The 20,729-nt window shown below is 51.4% G+C and overlaps 2 protein-coding genes across 2 annotated transcripts; both read left to right on the top strand.

The window, feature by feature from the left end:
- Positions 1-262: 262 nt before the first annotated feature.
- Positions 263-3,524, top strand: Sertad3 (SERTA domain containing 3). Its single transcript, XM_059253469.1, has 2 exons — positions 263-393; positions 2,390-3,524. Exon 2 carries the CDS (start codon positions 2,393-2,395, stop codon positions 2,984-2,986), a length of 594 nt encoding a protein of 197 aa, XP_059109452.1. The 5' UTR covers positions 263-393; positions 2,390-2,392; the 3' UTR covers positions 2,987-3,524.
- An 8,882-nt stretch (positions 3,525-12,406) lies between these two features.
- Sertad1 (SERTA domain containing 1) lies at positions 12,407-15,818 on the top strand. Its single transcript, XM_059253468.1, has 2 exons — positions 12,407-12,540; positions 14,804-15,818. Exon 2 carries the CDS (start codon positions 14,807-14,809, stop codon positions 15,521-15,523), a length of 717 nt encoding a protein of 238 aa, XP_059109451.1. The 5' UTR covers positions 12,407-12,540; positions 14,804-14,806; the 3' UTR covers positions 15,524-15,818.
- The last annotated feature ends 4,911 nt before the right edge of the window (positions 15,819-20,729 follow it).

The raw sequence follows: 20,729 nt of genomic DNA, 5'->3' as shown, positions 1-20,729 counted from the left end.
GGCTTCGCTCCGCAGTGGGGTCTGGGCCTGGTATAGGGGCCTGCAGAGAGACAGGAGCAAGAAACACAGCTGGGTCCAAAGAAGCCGTTCCGACGGCATTGCCACCCTCCGCCCTGGAGATCCCTCCCCGCCCCCTAACCAGTCGCCAACCTAAACGGGACCGGCCCAGTAGGGGACGGAGCCTAGCGTCCCTGGCTCCTCCTAGCCAATGGCGCCCCACGGCGGGCAGGATTCCAACCAATCGTGGCTCGCGACTGGCCTCCGGGGAGGAGCCGAGTGGCCCCCGGCTAGACCCAGAGGCCCGGGGAAAGTGAGCCGGACTCCTGCCCAGCACTGGTGGCACGCAGCGCTGCAGGCTTGCCGGAGGTAGTCGTGGCGACCGTGGCAGCCGAGGTGAGGAGTGGCCGCCTGTGTGGGTCTTTTCCTGAAGTTGGAGGAGGAGGGGGCGCCCGCGCCCCCGAGATAGGCGGAAGCGGGGTCTGGACCCGAGTGGAGGGCGCACATTGGTGTGACTGATGGGCTTCGGAGGGTGGAAGGCTAGAAACTGAATTCCAGCATCAGCACCGGAGGGGAGGCAGGGTTATTCAGGAGGAGTTCGAGTCTGGAGAACCGAGGGAAACGGAGAAGGAACTTTTGGGGCACGAATCTGGAAGAGTAAGACAGTTTGGGTCTCCCCGAATGGGCTGAGTTCGGAGTTCCACGGAGTTCTGGGCAAAGTGTGAGAGTTTTGAGGCTAGGATATGAAGCATTTAGAGGAACCCGGGAACTACAAGCACCCAGTCTTGGATTCTGAGACGCCGTCCTGAGAAGGGAATGCCAGGGGGAGTTCAGTGTCGGGGTCCCAGAGCCGGGTGGGAAGTTCGGAAAGTAAAGCTAGAGTCATTTGAAAGTCGAGCCGAATAGGGCAGATTTGGGACGAGGTCTCAGAATTGAGATACATAGTCTTCCTCAGCCGAACTATGTACCCGAGAGTTATTTATCGTTTTTGAACGATGTGATGAGATGTGGTTCTCTGCAGTTTAGGGAAGAATCCAGAACTTCCTGGGTTGATTGGGACCCGGAGAAAGCAGTTTTCGGGCTGAAGTCGGGTGGGGGAGGGGCGCTCGGGGCGTGGAGCTCAGATTCGCCGCCCCGAAGGCAGCAGAAGGCGGGGCTCGGCTGGCGCTGGGCTGCTGGGCGTCCGGGTTCCCTTCCCCCACCAGCCAGGGCTCCAGTGAGCATGCTCTCAGGCGGGCCGAGTGTGTCCAGTCCCTCGGGCGTGCAGGGCCTTCTGGGGATTGTAGTTCGAAAGCGACAGCAGCGGCTCTGGGTCCACAGTTCCCAGAAGGCCCTGAGGACATATTGGGGTGTTCTTGGATCTGATCTGGAGATCCAGGGAAGGGCGGTGCCTATGAGAAACGGTGGTATGGTTGGACTGGTCGCTAGAGGGCACAGCTTGGTGTTGGTTCAGTTCTATCCAGCTTTAAGTTGGAGTTGTGGAAAGGTTCCCTCTTGTGAGCACTCCTGGTCATGGTGTAGGAAGCTGGTATAGACAGAAATACCCTTGTAAAAAGAAGAATAACGCCAGGCAGATTTTTGTGAGTTCGAGGCCAGCCTGGTCTACAGAGCAAGCTCCAGGACAGGCACCAAAACTACATAGGGAAACCCTGTCTCGAAAAACAAAAAACAAAAACAAAAAAGAATATCACACACACACTTCTTAGCCGGGCGTGGTGTCGCTCACCTTTAGGCCCAGCATTCGGGAGAGAGTCAGTAGGATATGAGTTCGAAGCCACCCTGATCTACAGAGGGAGTTCCAGGGCTACACAGAGAAAACCTGTCTGAAAAGAGCCAAAAACCCCTAAGGGCCAGAGATATGACATCATGACTTGCCAAGATCACAGTTCATATGCAGAGTTAAAATGGGTTTTTGGTCCGTTGCTCTGTACTCCACACCTGTCTGGCCTATGACTTGTTCGAAAATAATAATAGTAATAATAAAAGTATTGTGAGAAAGCTGGGCGGTGGTGGCGCAGTCAGTGCTCCTAACCACTGAGCCATCTCTCCAGCCCCGGATCTTATTCTCTTAATCATATCGCATGCATTCATTTATTCACCCATTCTTAGCCTTGTAGGAGTCTGACTGTATGCATTTTAAGTAGAGGTTCTGATAAAACAAACAAACCAAAAAGCCCTCCCATAACTACGCAGGCTTGCTTGAAAAAGTGGAATCCAGAGGTATCTGACTTACCGAGCAGTGGTGTCCTTTAATCCCAGCACTGGGCGGACTGGGTGGATCTCTGAATTTAAGGCTAGCCTGGTCTACAAAGCTACACAGAGAAACCCTGTTTCAAACAACAAACAAGCAAACCTAAAAAGCAAAGGTATCTGATGTGACTCTTTTCTACAGGACATGGGAGGCTTAAAGAGGAAACACTCTGATGTGGAAGAGGAGGAGGAAGATGAGAAGTGGGACTGGAGTCCAGCTGGTCTTCGGAGCTACCAGCAAGCCCTGCTCCGAATCTCTCTGGACAAAGTCCAGCGCAGCCTGGGCCCCAGAGCACCCAGCCTCCGCCGGCATGTCCTTATCCACAACACACTCCAGCAGCTCCAGGCTGCCATTCGCCTAGCTCCAGCACCAGCCCTGCCCCCGGAGCCTCTCTTCCTGGGTGAAGAAGATTTCTCCCTGTCTACCACTATTGGCTCTATCCTCAGGGAGCTGGATACATCCATCAGTGAGATAGAATCGCCTCAGAATCCAGTGGCTTCCCCGAGTCTCCAGAATGAAGTGATGCCTCAGGCTGATCCTGTGTTTTTAGAAGCTCTGAGCTCCCGGTACCTGGGCGACTCTGGCCTGGATGACTTCTTTCTGGACATTGACACATCTACAGTGGAAAAGGACTCTGCACTTCCACCCCCGGAGCCTCCCCGAAGCCTCTTCTGTGCCCCAGGATCCTGGGAGTGGAATGAATTGGATCACATCATGGAAATCATCTTGGGATCCTAAGACTGATGGAGGTCCTTCCTGGCATCAGCCTCTGTGGGCTGGGTCCTTGGATGTGACTCTTATATGTGTGTTTAACAGAGGCTCTAAACAGTGACTGTGGCCTCCTTTCCTCCTATGTTCAGGATTCCACAAACTGCCCTGCATGTGTGCGTGTCTGGTTACCCCAGCCTTCCGTGAAGGTGCGTCTGTCTTCCTGAATTAATTTATCTCTTCCAAATGCCTTAGCGAGACTCTGTTTCAGGGAGTCTGATTTCTCACTTACACACTTTTTCTGCCTCCAGTTCCCACTGCCCTTGTGACCCCTAGGGCCTCAGGGAACATAAAACTGGACCTGTCAAACGGGGATGGGTGGGCTGCCTCTCCAGGGAGTGGGAGGGGCTGGTCTCCTCCTGGCAGGCTGAACTCCGCTTCCTTGGCAGGACCCCAGTCCCAGAAGCCTCCTGATTCATAACCAGGCCGGACCATGTGCAATAGGGGTGGAAAGGCTACCAGTTCCATGCTATGCTATTTAAAAGAAAAAGAAGGCAGGGTTTGTAGTGGCTGTTTGTTATTATTATTTTTTTTTGAGTGTTTCTTTTTTGTAATAAAAGTATTTTGGAAAGATTTGAATTGTCTTAAATTTGTAAACTTACCTGGGGTGATGGGAAGAGCCTGTTAAGTTCCCTGGACACTTAACATCCTTTCCTTAACAAAGGTAGGTCAAGTGTAACACTGTATAAAACAGTTACTGGCTTGCTTAAGGGTATTGTCAGAACTACTTTATGCAAACTGAATCCTTTAATCCTCAGGATTAGAAAGAAACAGATACTGTGTCACATTTTACATTTGCATAGGAAAAACTTCAAGTTTAGGGGCTTGGAGTATAGCTGAATGATTGAACTCCTGCTTTGTGTATGTGTGTATGTGTGTGGCCCTGGGCTGGACCCCTGTTTGCAAAAGAGACAATTTGTTTTGTTTGCAGCCATCTTGCTGTGTAGTCCAGGCTTTCCTTCACCGCGATCCAGCTGCCTCTGCCTCCCAAGGGCTCAGCTTAAAGACGTGCACAGACACCTTGCTAAAATAGCATTTTGAAGCCTGAAGTTTAGAGATGGAGAGAAAAGGGCCTACAGGGGTAAGACTCAAATTTTGCTAGGCTCTGGAGCTTTGTTTTCTGTTTGAGTGCTAACTAGGGAGCCAGCCCAGGACATGGCGGGCAAGCACATAAAGCACATTACTGTTGAGCCATCTCCTGCCAACTGAATTTTAGGCAAGTACCCTTCAGGTGAGCCAAACCTCTCTAAGCAGGTTTGCTGCTGCTGTACTGCAGCCTCCCTACGAGCCCTGTTTACCTCGGTGTTTATGATCCTTCCAGGGGACTGACACTCATCATGTGGGCGTGCATGTGGAGCGTGTGTCACAGGCTAGGGCCTCACAACTGAAAAATCAACCTTTTGTTATGGAATGTGCTGCTGAGGCCCTACAGGGAAACAGGATGCCCAAAGAGAGCCCACCCCCGGGACCCACCCCCCACTCCCCAACACAGATCTCTAGGATGCTATTCTTGAAAGCCACGAGTTTGGGTTCAGGAATTCACTTCTGGTTTGAGAGATGGAAACCAGGAGAGTGAGGGTAGAGAAAAGGCAGGCCAGGAAGGAGTGCCCCATGTCACTGCCCTGCCCATGCCCGAGTGAGCGTACCCTGCATTAGGGACTTTTCTGGAAGGGTTGCATGGCAAAGATGGGGATTTTTCTTTGTGGTTTCTTGGCTTTCCAACAGATACCTCATTTGGGTGAGGTGGGGGCGGGGCCTTGTAGCTAAGAAAGTGAACACGTTATCTGAAAATAGGGCCAATCCGAAAAGGGATGAGGAGACTGTGGGGAAGTGTCTCCAAAAAGTTCATATCCCAAGACGGCTGCCATGCTAGGTGTGATGGTGTCCACCTTTAACTCCAACACTTGAGTGTCAGAAGTGGGAAGATCAGCAACATATGGAATTTAATGAAAGCCTGGGCTACATTTGAATGTATCATTTTTTTTGGTTGTTTTTTTGTTTTTTCGAGACAGGATTTTTCTGTGTAGCTTTGCGCCTTTCCTGGAACTCACTTGGTAGCCCAGGCTGGCCTCGAACTCACAGAGATCCGCCAGGCTCTGCCTTCCGAGTGCTGGGATTAAAGGCATGCGCCACCACCGCCCAGCTGAACCTATCTTTAAAAATAAGAGCCAGCCAGGCATGGTGGTCCATGCCTTTAATCCTAACACTTGGAAGACAGAGCAGGTGGGTCTCTCAGTTCAAATCCGGCCAGTGCTGAGACAAGACTCGAGAGACCTGTCATAAAAATAATAATAAAAGTAGAAGAGGGTGCTGGGAAATGGTTTTGTGGGTAAAGTGCTTGCCAACCAGGAGTGAGGACCTAAGTTGGGACTCCCAGAACCCACATAAAGGTCTTACGGGATTGCTAGGTGTTAATAGGGTATGCCTTTAATCCCAGCACTCTGGAGGCAGATGCAGATGAATTTCTGAGTTCGAGGCCAGCCTGGTCTACAGAGTGAGTTCCAGGACAGCCAGGGCTACCCAGAGAAACCCTGTCTCGAAAAACAAAAACAAACAAAACAAAACAAAAAGGTTGTATGCAGTACCACAAATGTGGGGCTCAGGCCAATCCCCCAAGTCTGTGGGCCAGCTAGCCTGCCATATGTGCTGGTGAACAAGAGACTCTAACTCTGAGTGGAAGGTGGCAACTACCTCAGGTTGTCCTCAGACAGAAACAAAAAAAGAATGCTAATTAAATCACATCTTTCTCTTCCTTGAAACTTCCACCAGCTTCCACTCCCACTGGGAATAAAAGTGAGCATCTGGGGGCTGGAGAGATGACTCAGCGGTTAAGAGCACTGGCTGCTCTTCCAGAGGTCCTGAGTTCAATTCCCAGCACCCACAAGGTGGCTCACAACCATCTGTAATGAGATCTAGCACCCTCTTTTGTATACATAATAAAATAAATAAATCTTTAAAAAAAAAAAAAAAAGGTGAGGGTCTGATTTGATCTCACACACCATGACTTCCTCAGTTTTATCCCCTACTCTCCTTTACTCAACTCTAGTCACCTGGTCTCCCACCTTAAGCCCATTTCTACCCCAGGACCTTTGTTCTGTCTATGACCTCTTCCCAGAGGGTACTTCTGCCATAGCTTCATCAAATGCCCCCTGCTTTTTCTGCCTCAGTATCCCATGGGCGCCACTACTCGGCTCCATCCTGTTTGGCGGCGGCTTTGTTGTTATCGGTAGTGAGCAGTGGCAGTAGTACCCAGAGCCTCGCGCATGCTCAGCAAGTGTGCACCGCGAAGCTGCCCCATAGCTCTGTTTGACTTTTCTTTTTCAAATATTTTTTTCTGTGTGTGGGTGCTTTCCCTGCATGTATATATGTCAGTGTACCCCGTGTGTATCCTGGCACTGTGGTACCCTCAGAGGCTAGAAGTGTCAGATCCCTGGAAATGGAGTTGCAGACTGTGAGCCACTATGTGGGTGGTAGGAATTGAACCCTGGTCCTCTAGAAGAGCAGTCCTGTTCTTAACCACAGCCCCTGTATGATGTGTGACTTTCTTTCCTTTTTTTTTTTTTTTTTTTTTTTTGGTGAGATGGGGGTCTTTCTATGTAGCCTTGGCTGTTCTGGAACTTACTATGTTGGCCAGGCTGGCCTCGAACTCACAGAGATCCGCCTGGCTCTGCCTCCTGAGTGCTGGGATTAAAGGTGTGCTCCACCATGCTAAGTTGTTTGACTTTCTTAATAGCACCTGTGCAAACCCAGGTTATTTATTACCTGTTCATGGTTAGCCTCCAACTCTATCAGAAACTCTCAGAGGTGGGACTTTGCCCAGTAGTGCTCCCCCCTCCCCAGTTGTTGGGCTGGGAAGATGGCTCAGTAGATAGAGCACTTGTCACAAAAGCAGAAGGCCCTGAGCTTGGATCCCCAGAATCCCAGCATTCAGAAGACAGAGGTGGAGGATCCTCAGAGCAAGCTGGCTAGCCGGATTAGAGTCAGTGAGCTCCGGGTTTAGTGAAAGGCCCTGAAGTGGAGAGTGATGGAGGAAGACATCCAGTGTTGGCTTCCGGCTGCCACATGCATGTGGACACACATGTTTAGGATCCCCACACACATGAATATGAATGCAACAAGCACACACAAAAGAAAGATTATTAACGTGAAAAATGAACTCCAGGCCTGGCAATGGACACAACTCCCTGCCCGACTCTAGACGTACACCCTTACTCCTGCGATTACAGCATCACCTCGGGACCTCCAGATCTGAATGGTCGGAGCTGGGGTGAAGGTGCATGCTTGAGTCAAGCATACTGGGGCTGAGGCAGGAAGACCATGAGTTCTAGAAGGGAAGGCATGTGATTGGGGGCGTGAGGGGCAGTAATACTATTTAGATGAAATGACCAAAGATGGGCTCATGGACAGGGTGACATTTGGATGAAGTCCTACAGGAGGTGAGGGAGAAAGCCATGCTGGAGAAACTACCAAAGCAAAAGGCCCTGAAGTCAGAGCATGAGCAGAACGTCTGTCCAACAGTGAAGCCCCTCAATATGACTGCAGCAGCATGGAGCAAGGGGTTGATCACCAGAAGAGTTGAGAGGGTGAGGGCTAGCATGTAGGGTCTAATGACTATCCTACTGGGAGGAGTTTAGCCTCTCCTGCAGAGAGGGAAGCCACTGGGAGAGTGTTCGGCTGAGGGGATGAGGTCTGACTCACCTTTTTCTTCGAAGTCTTTTACTTCCCTAAAGCAAGTGAGAGGAGCTGGGCGTGGTGGCGCAAACCTTGTCATCCCCGCACTTGGGAGGTACGGTAGGAGAATGACCACTTGTAGGTAAGTCTAGGTTACTGAGAGAGAACGTGTTCAGAAAGAAACAGATGAGGAGGAGGAAGAGGGAAAGAAGGATGAAGAGGAGGTGGAGGAATAACCCAGGAGCTTGACAGCAGCGACCAGCCAATCTAAGAAGCACCCCCCTCATTTCCAGGTGAACATATGGAGGTTCAGGGCGGCCAAGCTCCTTCCCTAATTAAGATCTGGCCCCAGAAGTGGAAAGGCTGGCCCTACAGAGGGACCAACCCGAGAGGCCAGAGTCCACCTTCCCCAACCCGCCCGCCTCAGCTGGACTTTGGTGGGGGATGGGCCCCGGAGGGCCTGGGCGTGGCGCGGTGGCTGAGTCCCACCCACCTGCCCACCCTCCGAACCGGGCTGGCCAGCGGGCAGGAGACCTGGGAGGCAGCAGCAGAGGCCGGCAGCCGGCCTGGCGCCTCCTCCCTCCCCAGGGGCCGGGTGGGGCGGCTGGCTAGGGGCGGGACGCTCCCCCGGACCATCCTTCTTTCCTCCCTCCCTTCCTCTTTCCTTCCCTCCCTCCCTCCCCAGCTGGCGAGGTCCCCCCCCCCCCCCTTTCCTTGCCTGCCGGGCCTGGTGGCTTAGCCTCTGGTTTCATTTCTCAAGGCCCAGTCTCTCTCTCCCTTCCCCCAATCGTTGAATTCCTAACTCCTTCTCCACTTTCTGGTCCCTGCTCCAATGTCACCTCCTAGGGAAGGCTCCCTCGGACCGCCCTGGCTGCAGGCACCTCTCCCTGGGTCTCTCTGTCATCCCGCCGCCGTGTTCAGTTCAAGAGGCGGAAATTCTTTTTCCTTTCTTTCTTTCTTTCTTTCTTTCTTTCTTTCTTTCTTTCTTTCTTTCTTTCTTTCTCCTTTCGTCATCTTCAAGGGTCTCGTCTCATTTTGTTGAATGTGGACAAAGGTCTAAACTTCTAGCGACTTCTCTTACTTCCTCTCTGGGCGTTTCCAAGCCAGTTCAACTGGCTTAGCTGCCTGACAAACAGCACCTCGGGGTCTTTGCACTGGCTCTAGCCTGCGCTGTAAACTCTGGCTTCAGCATTCTTCCTCTCTCGCTCTGCTGTCGAGTTTCTGCCAAGTGGCACCTCTTAGTCTCACACTGGAGAGGTACAGGCTGGAGGGTCAGGGCTTCAGGAATATTCTCAACAGTTTTAGGCTAGCCTGGGCTACGTGAGACCCTGTCTCAAGCCAACTATCAAATATCATCACTGAGACATCCCCATAACCTCACTCCAAGTTTCACACCTTTTGTTTTATTTTTCTTGTACGTTTATTTATTTATCTGGGCCCTGGAGAGCTTGAAATCGCTGTGTAGCTGAAGCTAGCCTTGAACTCCTGAACCTCCAGCTCCACAGTGCTAGAACTGCTGGAATGTGTCACCACACCTGTCTTTATTTTAGTTTTCTTTTTTTTTTTTAGTGTGTGTCGGTTATGAGCCCAGCCTTTAATGGCTGGGCCATTTATCTAGCACTATTTTATTTTTTACATTTACCTTTTTAGTGTGTGTGTGTGTGTGTGTGTGTGTGTGTGTGTACATACACACCACAGCACTTGTGTGGAGGTCAGAGGAGAAATTGAGGAAGTCAGTTCTTTCTTTCCTCCATGAGAATTCTGGAGACCAAACTTAGGAAGCAGTGTTTGGCAGCAAGCTCCGTTACCCACTGGGCCCAATGGCCAGCTCTATCTTGTTTTTGGTTTTGTTTTGTTTTTTGAGACAGGGTTTCTCTGTGTAACAGCCCTGGCTGTCCTGGATCTCCCTCCGTAGATCAGGCTGGCCTTGAACTCACAGAGATCCACCTGCCTCTGCCTCCCAGTGCTGGGACTAAAGGTGTGTGCCACCACCGCCCAGCTTGTTTCGTTTTTGTTTGTTTTGTTTTTTGAGACAAGAGTCTAGCCCCAGGCTCATTTTAAACTGTGCATCCTTCTGCCTCTGCTTCCTGGGCAGTAGGATTCCAATAGTCAACCTGGCTAAGTTTCTTTTTTGCTTTGCCCTCTCCCCTGACCCAGGAAATAAAAAGCCGTGTGTGTGTGTCACATGCAGGATTGTTATGCTTGTATATAGCCCATCCATAATAGATACTCAATTGATGTAGGTTAAAAAACAAACAAACAAACAAACAAACCAAAAACCAAAAAACGGCTCTGTGCGCTGTTTGGTGTGTGGCCTATAGTGAGCCTCCTGAGCCATTAGCAGGCTCTAGACTACTTTTTTTTTTTTTTTTTTTTTTTGGACACATTTGTGTTATAAAGGACAAGCTGATCTCTTGCCTTTGTGTTCTGCATGCAGGGAGGATAGTGGTGTGCCACCACACCCAGCTCTTTCTGAACCTCCTTTTGGCCAGGCCATAACCATAGATTGTGTAGAGAGAATTGTGTGTGTTCACCTAATAGACCTTTTGACCTTAACCCAAAGGCTGACAAGCAACTACTATTCTTTCTCTCTGGTTTTTTTGTTTTGTTTTTCGAGACAGGGTTTCTCTGTGTAGCTTTGCGCCTTTCCTGGAGCTCGCTCTGTAGATCAGGCTGGCCTTGAACTCACAGAGATCCACCTGCCTCTGCCTCCCAAGTGCTGGGATTAAAGGCGTGCGCCACCACCGCCTGGCTGTCTGGTTTTTTGAGACAAGATTTCTCTGTCTAGCCCTGGCTGTCCTGGAACTCACTCTGTAGACCAGGCTGGCCCTGAACTTAGCGAATCCACCTGCCTCTGCCTCCCAAGTATTGGGATTAAAGGTGTGGGCCACCACACCCAGTTTAGTTTTTTTCCACAATAATGCTTGAATCTTTATTGATTACAGGATAGCTTTTTTTTTAAAAAGTTTTATTTTGTTTTATGTATATGGGTGTTTTGCCTGCATGTGTGTCTGTATACCACGTTTGCCTGGTATCCAAAGAAGCCAGAAAAGGGCATCTGACTCCCTAGAACTGGAGTTACAGATAAGCATTGGACTAACACGTGGGTGCGGGGAATCAAACCCAGGTCCTCTGGAAGAGCAGCCAGTGCTCTCAGGCTCTGAGCCATCTCTCCAGCTCCTCAGACCAGCTCTGCCAAAGAATTTTTATGAATTTGTGTGAGTGTGTGTGTGTGTGCAGAAGTCAGAAGACAACTTGAGAGAGTCTGTTTACTCTTCTTACCATGTGGGACCAGGGGATAGAACTCAGCTTATCACTCAGCAGCACAAGTGGCTTTACCCTCTGAGCCATCTCGCCAACCCAACATCCTACTCTTTTTAAAATCTAATTGTTTTTATTTATTTGTATTTATGTGTGTGTGTGTGTGCCTGCTTGTCTGTGTATGTATTTTGTGTATGCGGGTGCCTGAGAAGGCCAAAAGAGGGTGTTGGTCTCTTGGGGCTACAGTTACAGGCAGTAGTAAGTTGCCATGTGGGTGCTGGGAACTGAACCTGGTCCTCTACAAGATCAAATGCTTTTAACCACTGAGTTCTTTTCTGCCCCTAAACATTCTACTTTTAGTTGATCATCAGGCTCTTTTTTTTACTTTGCAGTGCTGTTATCAAACACAGGTGGACTGCTAAGCAAGCACTCTTTCACAGAACTGCACCTCCCCAGGCATCTTTAAGACTAGCTAGAGGCCAGCTGTGGAGCTCAAGCCTCTAATCCCAGCACTCCAAGGTAGAGACAGGTGGATCTCTGTGAGTTTGCGGCCAGCCTAGTCTACAAAGAGAGTCCTAGGATAGCCAGGGCTACCCAGAGAAACCCTGTCTCAAAAGACGAAAAACAAAAACCCCCTACAACAAACAGACAGACAATTAGTTGGATCTGGGATCTGGCGGCAGGAGCCCATAATTCCTGTTACTTGAGAGGATGAGATTGCTCTGTTTTCCAGGCTAACTTGGGCAACTTAGTGAAACTGTCTCAAAAAACAAAACAATAAAAAAACTTCGCCTTTTCTTTTTTGAGACAGGATCTCACTCTGAAATCCAGGCTGTCCTGGAAATCACTATGTAAACCAATCTGGCCTCAAACTCAAAGCAATCCCCCGGCTTCAGTCTTCCCATGCCGGGAATATGGGTGTGAACAACCACGCCCCTCAGGAAACTGAGATTTTTGAGGGATTTAAACTGTTGCCCAAAGTCACACAGCTACTCCGGAACTGATGTCCAGGATGTGACCCTAATGTCATTCCATCCCCACCTTACTCCGGTCTTTAATTATAGCGGAGTCCAGCTGTAGTTGATTCTGGTATAATGCTCCTACTGAGACAACGCTCTTAATTTGTAACTCTCAGGAAGGTCGATGTAACAAACGGTTCCCCTCTCCCAGAAGTCATACATTTTTCCACGATCACACATAAGGTGACCGGCCTGTACCTTAAAACGTCCAAAGCCCCTACCTGTCACCGCCCCATAGGGGAAATCGCTACTAGTCTACCCTTTAGCTCCGGTAGCGCGCCCGGGCATGCGCCTTAAAGACAGCCTCCCCTCCTTTTTGGAACTGGCCCCGCTCAGGCTCCGCCCAGCACCACCAACCAGAGCCGATCACCGAGCTGGAGGGCGGGGCCGCCACGCGAGTGGGCGGGAACTAGGGATTGTGGAGTGGCTGGAGTCGTGCGCCGGAGTCAGAACTGCGTCTACCGTCCCAGGTGTCGGGTGCCGGAGCCCAGCGAGCAAGCGATGCTACTGCTGCCGCTTCCTGATTGGCTGAGTGTGGCTCTCTCTTTGTTCTGATTGGTCGCGAGTGTTCGGGTATGTAAATGAAGGGGCCTGGTGGGGAGAGAAGAGGGTACCGGCGGCCGGGTTCTTTAGCGCGTTCGATCCCCCGGTTAGGTAGATGCTCACCCGGGCTGTCCGGGATCGAGGCGCTCGGGGCCTGTATGTACGTGACGCCCGTCCGGGCCGGGCTGAGTGAATCACGCCGGAGCCCGAGAAGGGGGCGGAGGCGCCGGCTCCCTGGCTCCGGCTGCGTGACTCACCCGCCCCCGCCGCCGCCGCCGCCGCCGCCGCTCCGGGAGGAGCCGCCTCCGCTGCCTTCCGGAAGCGAGGGAAGGCCCTGAGAGCTGAGCGGCCCGCGGGGGTCGCAGCTCGCAAGGGCCGGGGAGGCATAGGCGAGACGCTGAGGAGTGGAGAGGATCCCCGGGTCTGAGGGGCCGGAGTCCCCGGGGAACCCAGGCCGGGGTCCCGCTAGGGGGCGCCTGGACTCGGGGGGCGGAGTCAGGGTGGGGGCTGAATTCCTGCGGTTGCCTGCTCCCGGGTCTTCAGCGAAGAGTCTGAAGACTCGATTTGTAGTATTATGCCGGGTCTAGGCAGCGTCCCCAGGACTGAGCCCCTACAGCCTTTGTGCCCCCGGTAGATTAGACTAGGGATCCCAAACTCTAGGCTTCTCACCATGAAGAAAGTATCGATTTTCAAACTTCTGTCAATGACTGACTCCCGCTGCCCTTCGGCTCTCTCTACCCAATAAGTTCAGGATCCACCACTTCCTTGCATGACTATTAACAGCTTAGGCTCTAAACTCAAGCGGTCAGCATCCCAGCGAGTGCAGCAGCCTCCGAAGGCAGTTCAAGCCCACTTCTATCCCCAAACCTTCACCCCACCACCAGTCCTCCCCGAGGCAGCAGCTAACATCACCACTCATCCCCCTGCCTAGATCCTCCCTCCATGACTCTGCCCTGTCACTCTGAAAATCCAAACCTCCTACTTCTGCCCGCGCCTCCTTCCTGCTCCCCACCCCCACTGGGACTCCTACCGTGACACTCTGTGCGCTTGCTCTTTGTGTGGTGGGTTTTTTTTTTTTTTTTTTTTTTTTTTTTTTCTTCCCCAGTTAAGGTTTGCCTCTCTCGGTCTCAGTTGGCTCTTCCGGGAATGCCTGGCCCTGGTTTCCATAACCTACACTGCACAAATCAGAGCTCAGCTCCAATGTATCTTTCCAAAAACTGCCCTGACTACCTCCAGGATGGCACCTTCCTACCATTATCAGTACATTTCCTGTATTTGATTATTTAGTGTTTGATGCAAAGCAGATACTCTGTATTGAACTGTATAAGAAGGCTACATTTACAATCAAGAAGCAGCACATACCTGTAATCCTAACCCTTGGGAGACTGCGGCAGGAGGATTGCCTGGAATAGCCAACCAGCCTGGGCTACAGTGTGAGGCCCTGTCTCAAAAAGAGCAAAACCAGCTTGAAAAATAAGAAGAAAAAAATGAAACAAAATGAAAAGAGCAAAACCAAAAAGTACTTGCAAATAAATACTAATTACGGTGGTTAGGAGCTTGCTGTTCCTACAGAGGACCTAAGTTAGGTTCCCAGCACGAATATCGGATGGCTCACAATTACTATAACTCAAGCTCCAGGGACCCCAATAGCTGGCTTCTTTGGGCTTCTTCTGCACTCGTGTGTGTGTGTGTGTGTGTGTGTGTGTGTGTGTGTGTGTGTGTGTATGTATGTGTGTGTGCACATGAACAGAAAATTTAAAAGTAAAACTTGAAAGTGCTAATGACTATGTCGCAGGGGCTGTTTGTTCTTTTTTTTGTTTGTTTTGTTTTGTTTTTTTCGAGACAGGGTTTCTCTGTAGCTTTGCGCCTTTTCCTGGAACTCACTTGGTAGCCCAGGCTGGCCTCGAACTCACAGAGATCCGCCTAGCTCTGCCTCCCGAGTGCTTGTTTGTTCTTTTAATCTACTCTGTATAGCAATTTACAATGTATCTTAGAAGTTCTCTGAGGGGGCTCAGTTGGTAGAATGTTGGCTTTACATGCAGGAAGCCCCAGGTTCTGTCCCAGCATTCAGTATGCCAGGTCTGGTGGCACACACCTGTAATCCCAGCACTGGGGAGGTGGGGAAGGGAAGATCATAAATTGGCTCTATAGCAAGGTCGAGGCCGTGTTTGCTTAGAAACGCTAGACTGGGAGGTTAGTTGACCTGTCAGGCTCACGCTGACAGCAGTTGTCAGAGCTGGGCGTGTTCTGAATATTGGCTTTCCATAACCGAATGGTTCCTTCCTCTCTGCAGACGATGCTGAGCAAGGGTTTGAAGCGCAAACGGGAGGAGGAGGAGGAGGAGGAGAAGGAAGCTCTCTCAGTGGACTCCTGGTGGTTGGATCAAAGCCACTCAGCAGTGGCACAGACCCCTCCGGCCGTAGCTTCCAGTTCTCTGTTTGACCTCTCCGTGCTCAAGCTTCATCATAGCCTGCGGCAGAGTGAGCCCGACCTCCGGCACCTGGTGCTGGTGGTGAACACACTGCGGCGTATCCAGGCATCCATGGAACCTACAACCGCCCTACCGCCTGTGCCCATGCCACCCACAGCCCCCTCTGTGACAGACAGCCTTCTGGCTAGCTCGGACGCTGGCCTCTCAGCCTCCATGGCCAGCCTCCTGGAAGATCTCAACCACATTGAGGACCTGAACCAGGTCCCCCAACCCCAAGCAGATGAGGGGCCTCCAGGCCGCTCCGTTGGGGGTGTCCCACCTAACCTGGGTGCCTTGGACTTGCTAGGCCCAGCCACTGGCTGTCTGCTGGACGATGGACTGGAGGGTTTATTTGAGGACATTGATACCTCCATGTATGACAGTGAACTTTGGGTACCAGCCTCTGAGGGGCTCAAACCTGGCCCTGAGAATGGTCCAGCCAAGGAGGAAACTCCAGAGTTGGACGAGGCTGAACTGGACTACCTCATGGACGTATTAGTAGGCACACAGGCACTAGAACGGCCACCGGGACCTGGGCGCTGACCCCTGGACCTAGGGATGGTTGGCTGGCGTCTGAGTTGAGCCTGATGGTTAGACCATTCCACCTTGGCATGACAGGAGGGCCGGGGTCACCTTGGAGAGACAGTACCGAGTCCTGGGCAACTTCACATCCATCCACGTGGTGGAATGACACCTGGTGACTGCAATGTGTTTAGGCCAGGCTGGGGCTTGGACTGATCCCCTGGGATAATAGTCTGGGCTATCCCATCCCATTATCCCCAGTGTGGGAAGAGACCTCATAATTTTTGAAATTAAAAACAGCTTTGGGAAATATTAAGTGCGCGTGCCTTTTTGCATCTGTGCCAATCAAGGAAGAAATAACATCAAACTCAATCCCGTGACACCTCCACAGTTATAGGGGACTAAAATTCACGTCCGGCATGAAATATCTTTGAGCAAAGGGCAGGAACTTTCAGGAGGTCTCCCAAAATAAAGTCACTAAGCTTAGTGGAGAGAAGGCAGGACGTTCAGGGGCAGGCAGCTGGCTTTCCTTCTAGAAGCAATCCTGGTCCGGGCAAGCCAGGGCCACCTGCCTGCCTGAGCGCAGTGCTGGGCCTGGCCGGAGCCGTGTGTCTGCGGCCGCCCCCGCGGTCCAGCTGCATTCCTGGCCCGGCTGGGAGGGGCCGCACACTCACAGCGCTGGCACGGACCCGGGCTGCGTCCTTCCTGGCGGCCGTGGGGGCAGGGCAGGGCAGGGCCCGGGGAGCGGAAGGATGGTGGGGAGGGCAGGGAGGGAGGAGCCGGGGGCCGGACTGCCACCGAAAGGGCAGGATGGGTCCTGGATCCGGGGACAGTGACACGGGAGGGAGGGCCACTCCTGCCTCCCCAGGGGCCGGAAGCTCCAAGACTGAGGCTTGGGTGGAGCTGGAGAGGCGGGAGCTGCACGCAGCCCCAGGGGCCGGGAAGGGGCGGGCGGAGCTTGGCTTCCTGGAGGAGCGGAGGAAGCTGTGCCCATTTCTGGAAGTGGCTGAGGCGGGCCACCAAGAGAAGCGGATGGGACATGGCTGCAGGGAACTGCTGCCAGGTTAAGGATCGTCTAAGCCCGTGAACCCAAACCCTGGAGACTCTCATGCCTAGACCACAGGACATCGACGGCCAGGGGCCGAGACCTTGGGCGCTTAGGCTGAGCTCTGCTGCTCCCCCTTGTGTCTGGTTTGGAGATCTACAATGGAACAGTCTGATGTGGGTCTCCCGGTTTTTATTTATTTATTTATTTTTTTAGACGAGGCTCAAGTAGCCTAGATAGCCTCTAGCTCACTTTGTAACGGAGGCTAGCCTTGAACTCTTGATCCTTCTGCCTTTACCTCCTTACATACTGGGATTACAGGAATGTGCAACTGTAGTGTTTGAGATAGGTTTTCACTATGTATACCAGCAGGGTAGCCTTAAACTTACCATGTAGCCCAGGCTGGCCTATTCATTCATTCGTTTGTTTGTTTATTATGTTTTTGAGACAGGGTCTATGTATTCCTGTCTGTCTTGAAACCCTCTACGTATACCAGGATGGCCTTGAACTCACAGGGATCCACCTGCCTCTGTCTTCTGAGTGTTGAGTTTAAAGGCATGTGCCACCACGCCTGGCTGTTTTTTTGAGACAGTGTCCTTAATATAGTCTACACAGACCTTGAATTTATCAATCCCCTTCCTCAGCCTCCAGGCTTAAATGTACCTTTTACACAGGGTTGGGTACACAGTAGGTGTTGACAACTACTGAAATAAAGAGGGAGGAGATGGTGGCTGAGGACAGTTTGTAGTGGTGGCGAATGCCTATGGAGGGGAGCTGCCCTGGGGGTGTCATGGCCTGAATACACAATGGCTGTGTGAAAAGGAGTCACAGTGCCAGCCAGGGCCAGCACTTTGCTTGGAATGCAGTGGGCCCTGGAATCTGCTGGCTGAGGAGGCGTGTCCTTCTGGAGTAGAACCTGAGCATCAGCTGTACTGTAGAGTCTATAGAGAGATCCCGAGGTCAGTTGTGAGGAGAAAGGGACAGGACCCCAAATACAAACTCATCATAAAGGCTCCAGTGTGATGGTACAGAGGATTTGCCTTTTGTACGGAACTCGAGCTCTTTCCGGAAGGCACTTGACCTTCATCTGCCAGAGATGTAAATGCATGGTACCTGGGACATGCCCCTTAAAACTGGAACAGATGCACAGCATGCAACCCGTACAGCTAAGAGGCACTGGGGACAACGAGCATCAGCTCAGGGACAATGAAATGATGTTCACAGATGCTGTTGAAGTGTCAAGCTTCAAGCCAAGCATGGGAAAGAGAAGGGGTGCTCAAAAGCCGGACCACTTGGTCTGTTTGTCCATTTGTTTGTTTGTGGTGGTGGTGGGGACTAGCTTAGGACTCCATGCATGCTAGGTAAGCCCTTTACCACTGAGCCATCCTCCCACCTCCCATGCCTCGCCTCCCATGCCCCACCTGCCCCCTTCTTGAGACAGGGTCTCTCTGTGTAGCCCTGGCTGTTTGGAGCTATGTAGACCACAGTGACTTCAGAGTCAGGCACCTGCCAGTCTCTGCCTCCTGAGTGCTGACATTATAGGTGCATGCCGCCGCCGCCGCCGCCGCCGCCGCCGCGCCCAGCTTTGCCTCTTAGTTTTCAGTCTAGGCTGCCCTCAAACTCTTGATCTTCCTGCCTCAACCTCTCAACTCGTTGGAATTACAGACCTGTACCACAAAGACCTGGCTCCCGCCTGGGTTTAAGTCCTAACTTCTCCACTTTGAGGCTGAGTGACCTAACTTTTTTGAGCCATCCAGTTCTCTGTAAATTAGAATAGTTAGAGGGTTGTTGCTCTCGAGAGAGAGGAAGAGAACAGCATTTATAGGGGCTGAGAAATGATGGATCTTTTGTTTTCAGGGGTCTCTAAGCAGCTGAGTTTGGCTAGAACGACGAAGAAAAGCTGTAAATTCAATGATGAGACTCGGACAAGAGGAAGGCAGGGGCCAGAGCACACGGGCACAAGCAGGAACTTTTCTGTGAAAATACCAGGGAGCCAATAATTGCTGCAGGTGGACACGGGGTGTGAGGTCACACTGGAACTCAGGAGCCCACAGTCGGGTCCTTAGGGAGGAGTGGAGCAGCCATAGGGACAAAGGGACACCATGGTGCCTGCTGTAGGATGGAGCTGCTAGGGGAGAGTAGGGTCACCTAGAAGATTAAGTACCAGGAATAGGCCTGGGGTTGGTGCCGAACCCATGGAGGGACACTGTGTGAAGAGGCTGTGAACACCAAGGAAAAGGCTGCATTGGGTCCCTGGGACTGAACTCCAGAGAGAGCAGGGAGGAAAGGGCCTGATGTGTGGATGAGGAGACGTTAGTGTCCCTGGATTGAACTGGTCACTAGGATACTCAGGCTGGGTCCGGAGAGGGTGGTCCCAGGAGGGCCACTTCTACCTCTCTACATCCCCTTCCGTCCCACAGGATGTCCTGTGTTTACGGAGGTGGCCTGGGCTGATGCCACCCCCATAAACTCAGCTTCCCATGACCACACCTCTTGGGTTAGAGAAAACGAAACACAGAGAGAGGAAGACGTACAGACAGAAATGGAAAGGAGACAAAAAAGGAAATAGGCATAAGGACAGACATGAAGGACCAAGACCAAGACATACACAGAGACATCATTCATGAGTCACAGCAAGGCAGGAAAGACCATGTAGGAAAGATGGACAGACACTACCAGCACAATAATCCCAGGACTCCCAGGAGGCTGAGACAGAAGGGTCACAAGGTCAAAGCCAGCCTGAGCTCCATAGCAAACCCCTCACTCAGAAGCAGGTAAACACCTGGATGTGGTGGCTCATGACTGTAGTCCCAGAATTTCCTCGTTGGAGGCTGAAGCAGGAGGATTGCTATTGTCTGGAGGCTAGCCTGGGCTACACAGTGAATTCAAGGAAAGCCTTCGCTGACAGAGACCCTATCTCAAAAAACAAGCCAACAACAAAAATGTCGACTGACATGAAGTCTCTTTACTTTTTTTTTTTTTTTTAAAGATTTATTTATTTATTATCTATACACAGTGTTCTGCTTGCTTGCATGTACCTGAACACCAGAAGAGGGCACCAGATCTCATTACAGATGGTTGTGAGCCACCATGTGGTTGCTGGGAATTGAACTCATGACCTCTGGAAGAGCAGCCAGTGCTCTTAACCTCTGAGCCATCTCTCCAGCCCGTCTCTTTACTTTTTTACACTTACATTTTCTTTTTTGGGGAGGGTACATAAGTGTCATGGTGTGCATGTGGAGGACTTACACTTTCTTTATTGGGGAGGGTGCATAAGTGTCATGGTGTGCATGTGGAGGTCGGAGGACAACTTGCAATGGTTAGTTCTTGCCTTCAACTACATGGGTCCTGGGGATCAAAACAGTCTTTCTATTGTTGCCTGCTTTGTTGTTGTTGTTTATTTTATTTTTGGTTGATATAGGATCTTACTGTGTTGCCCAGATTGGTCTCTAACCCCTAGACTTGGCCAAGTGATGTACCTGCCCCAGTCTCTATAGTACTGGAACTTTAATGGGAGTGATTGAGCTCACCGTTAGCACCATGTCTACTAGCTAAAAGACAGAATGCTAAGGGCTACGGGCAGGACTCAACAGCAGAGCACCTGCCTAAAATCCCCCAGTGAGGGAGGGGCGGAGGTTCAGTGATAGAGTGCCAACCTAGCATTTTAAGGACCTGGGTTCCATCATTATTACCACAGGGGAGCTGGGGGAGGTGTTTGCAGAAAATATTTGAAGCCTGGCATGACCTGTACAGCTGTCATCCCAGGACTCCAGAGGCAAAGACAAGAGTCTCTCCGTTCATTTCAAGGCCAGCCTGGGTTACAGTCTCTAAGAAAGACTAAATGCTCTTGTCTGAGATGGAGAAAGGTCATCTAAGGCTCCTGAGATGGTTCAGGAAGTAAAGGCACTTATCGTCAAGCCTGATGGCCTGAGTTTGGTCCCTGGAATCTGCAGGAGAAGAGAACCCGTTTCTGAATGTTGTTCTGTGATTTCCACATGAGCACTGTGGTGTACACACACACACACACCACCACCACCACCACCAACAACAACAACAATACCTACATACAACAATAATAAATACACATTTTTTTAGAGTTTAAGGGAAGCCAGGCAGTAGTAGTGCACACCTTCAATCCCAGCACTCAGGAGGCAGAGGCAGGCAGATCTCTGTGAGTTCGAG

The sequence above is a fragment of the Peromyscus eremicus genome, chromosome 1, assembly GCF_949786415.1.
Source record: "Peromyscus eremicus chromosome 1, PerEre_H2_v1, whole genome shotgun sequence".
NCBI lineage: Eukaryota > Metazoa > Chordata > Mammalia > Rodentia > Cricetidae > Peromyscus > Peromyscus eremicus.
The sequence above is the reverse complement of the archived record's forward strand: the minus strand, read 5'-3'. Positions and strand labels throughout refer to the sequence as shown.

Coding starts and splice junctions, on each gene's coding strand:
- Sertad3 (XM_059253469.1), top strand. CDS start 2,393: ATGGGAGGCTTAAAGAGGAAACACTCTGATGTGGAAGAGGAGGAGGAA.
- Sertad1 (XM_059253468.1), top strand. CDS start 14,807: ATGCTGAGCAAGGGTTTGAAGCGCAAACGGGAGGAGGAGGAGGAGGAG.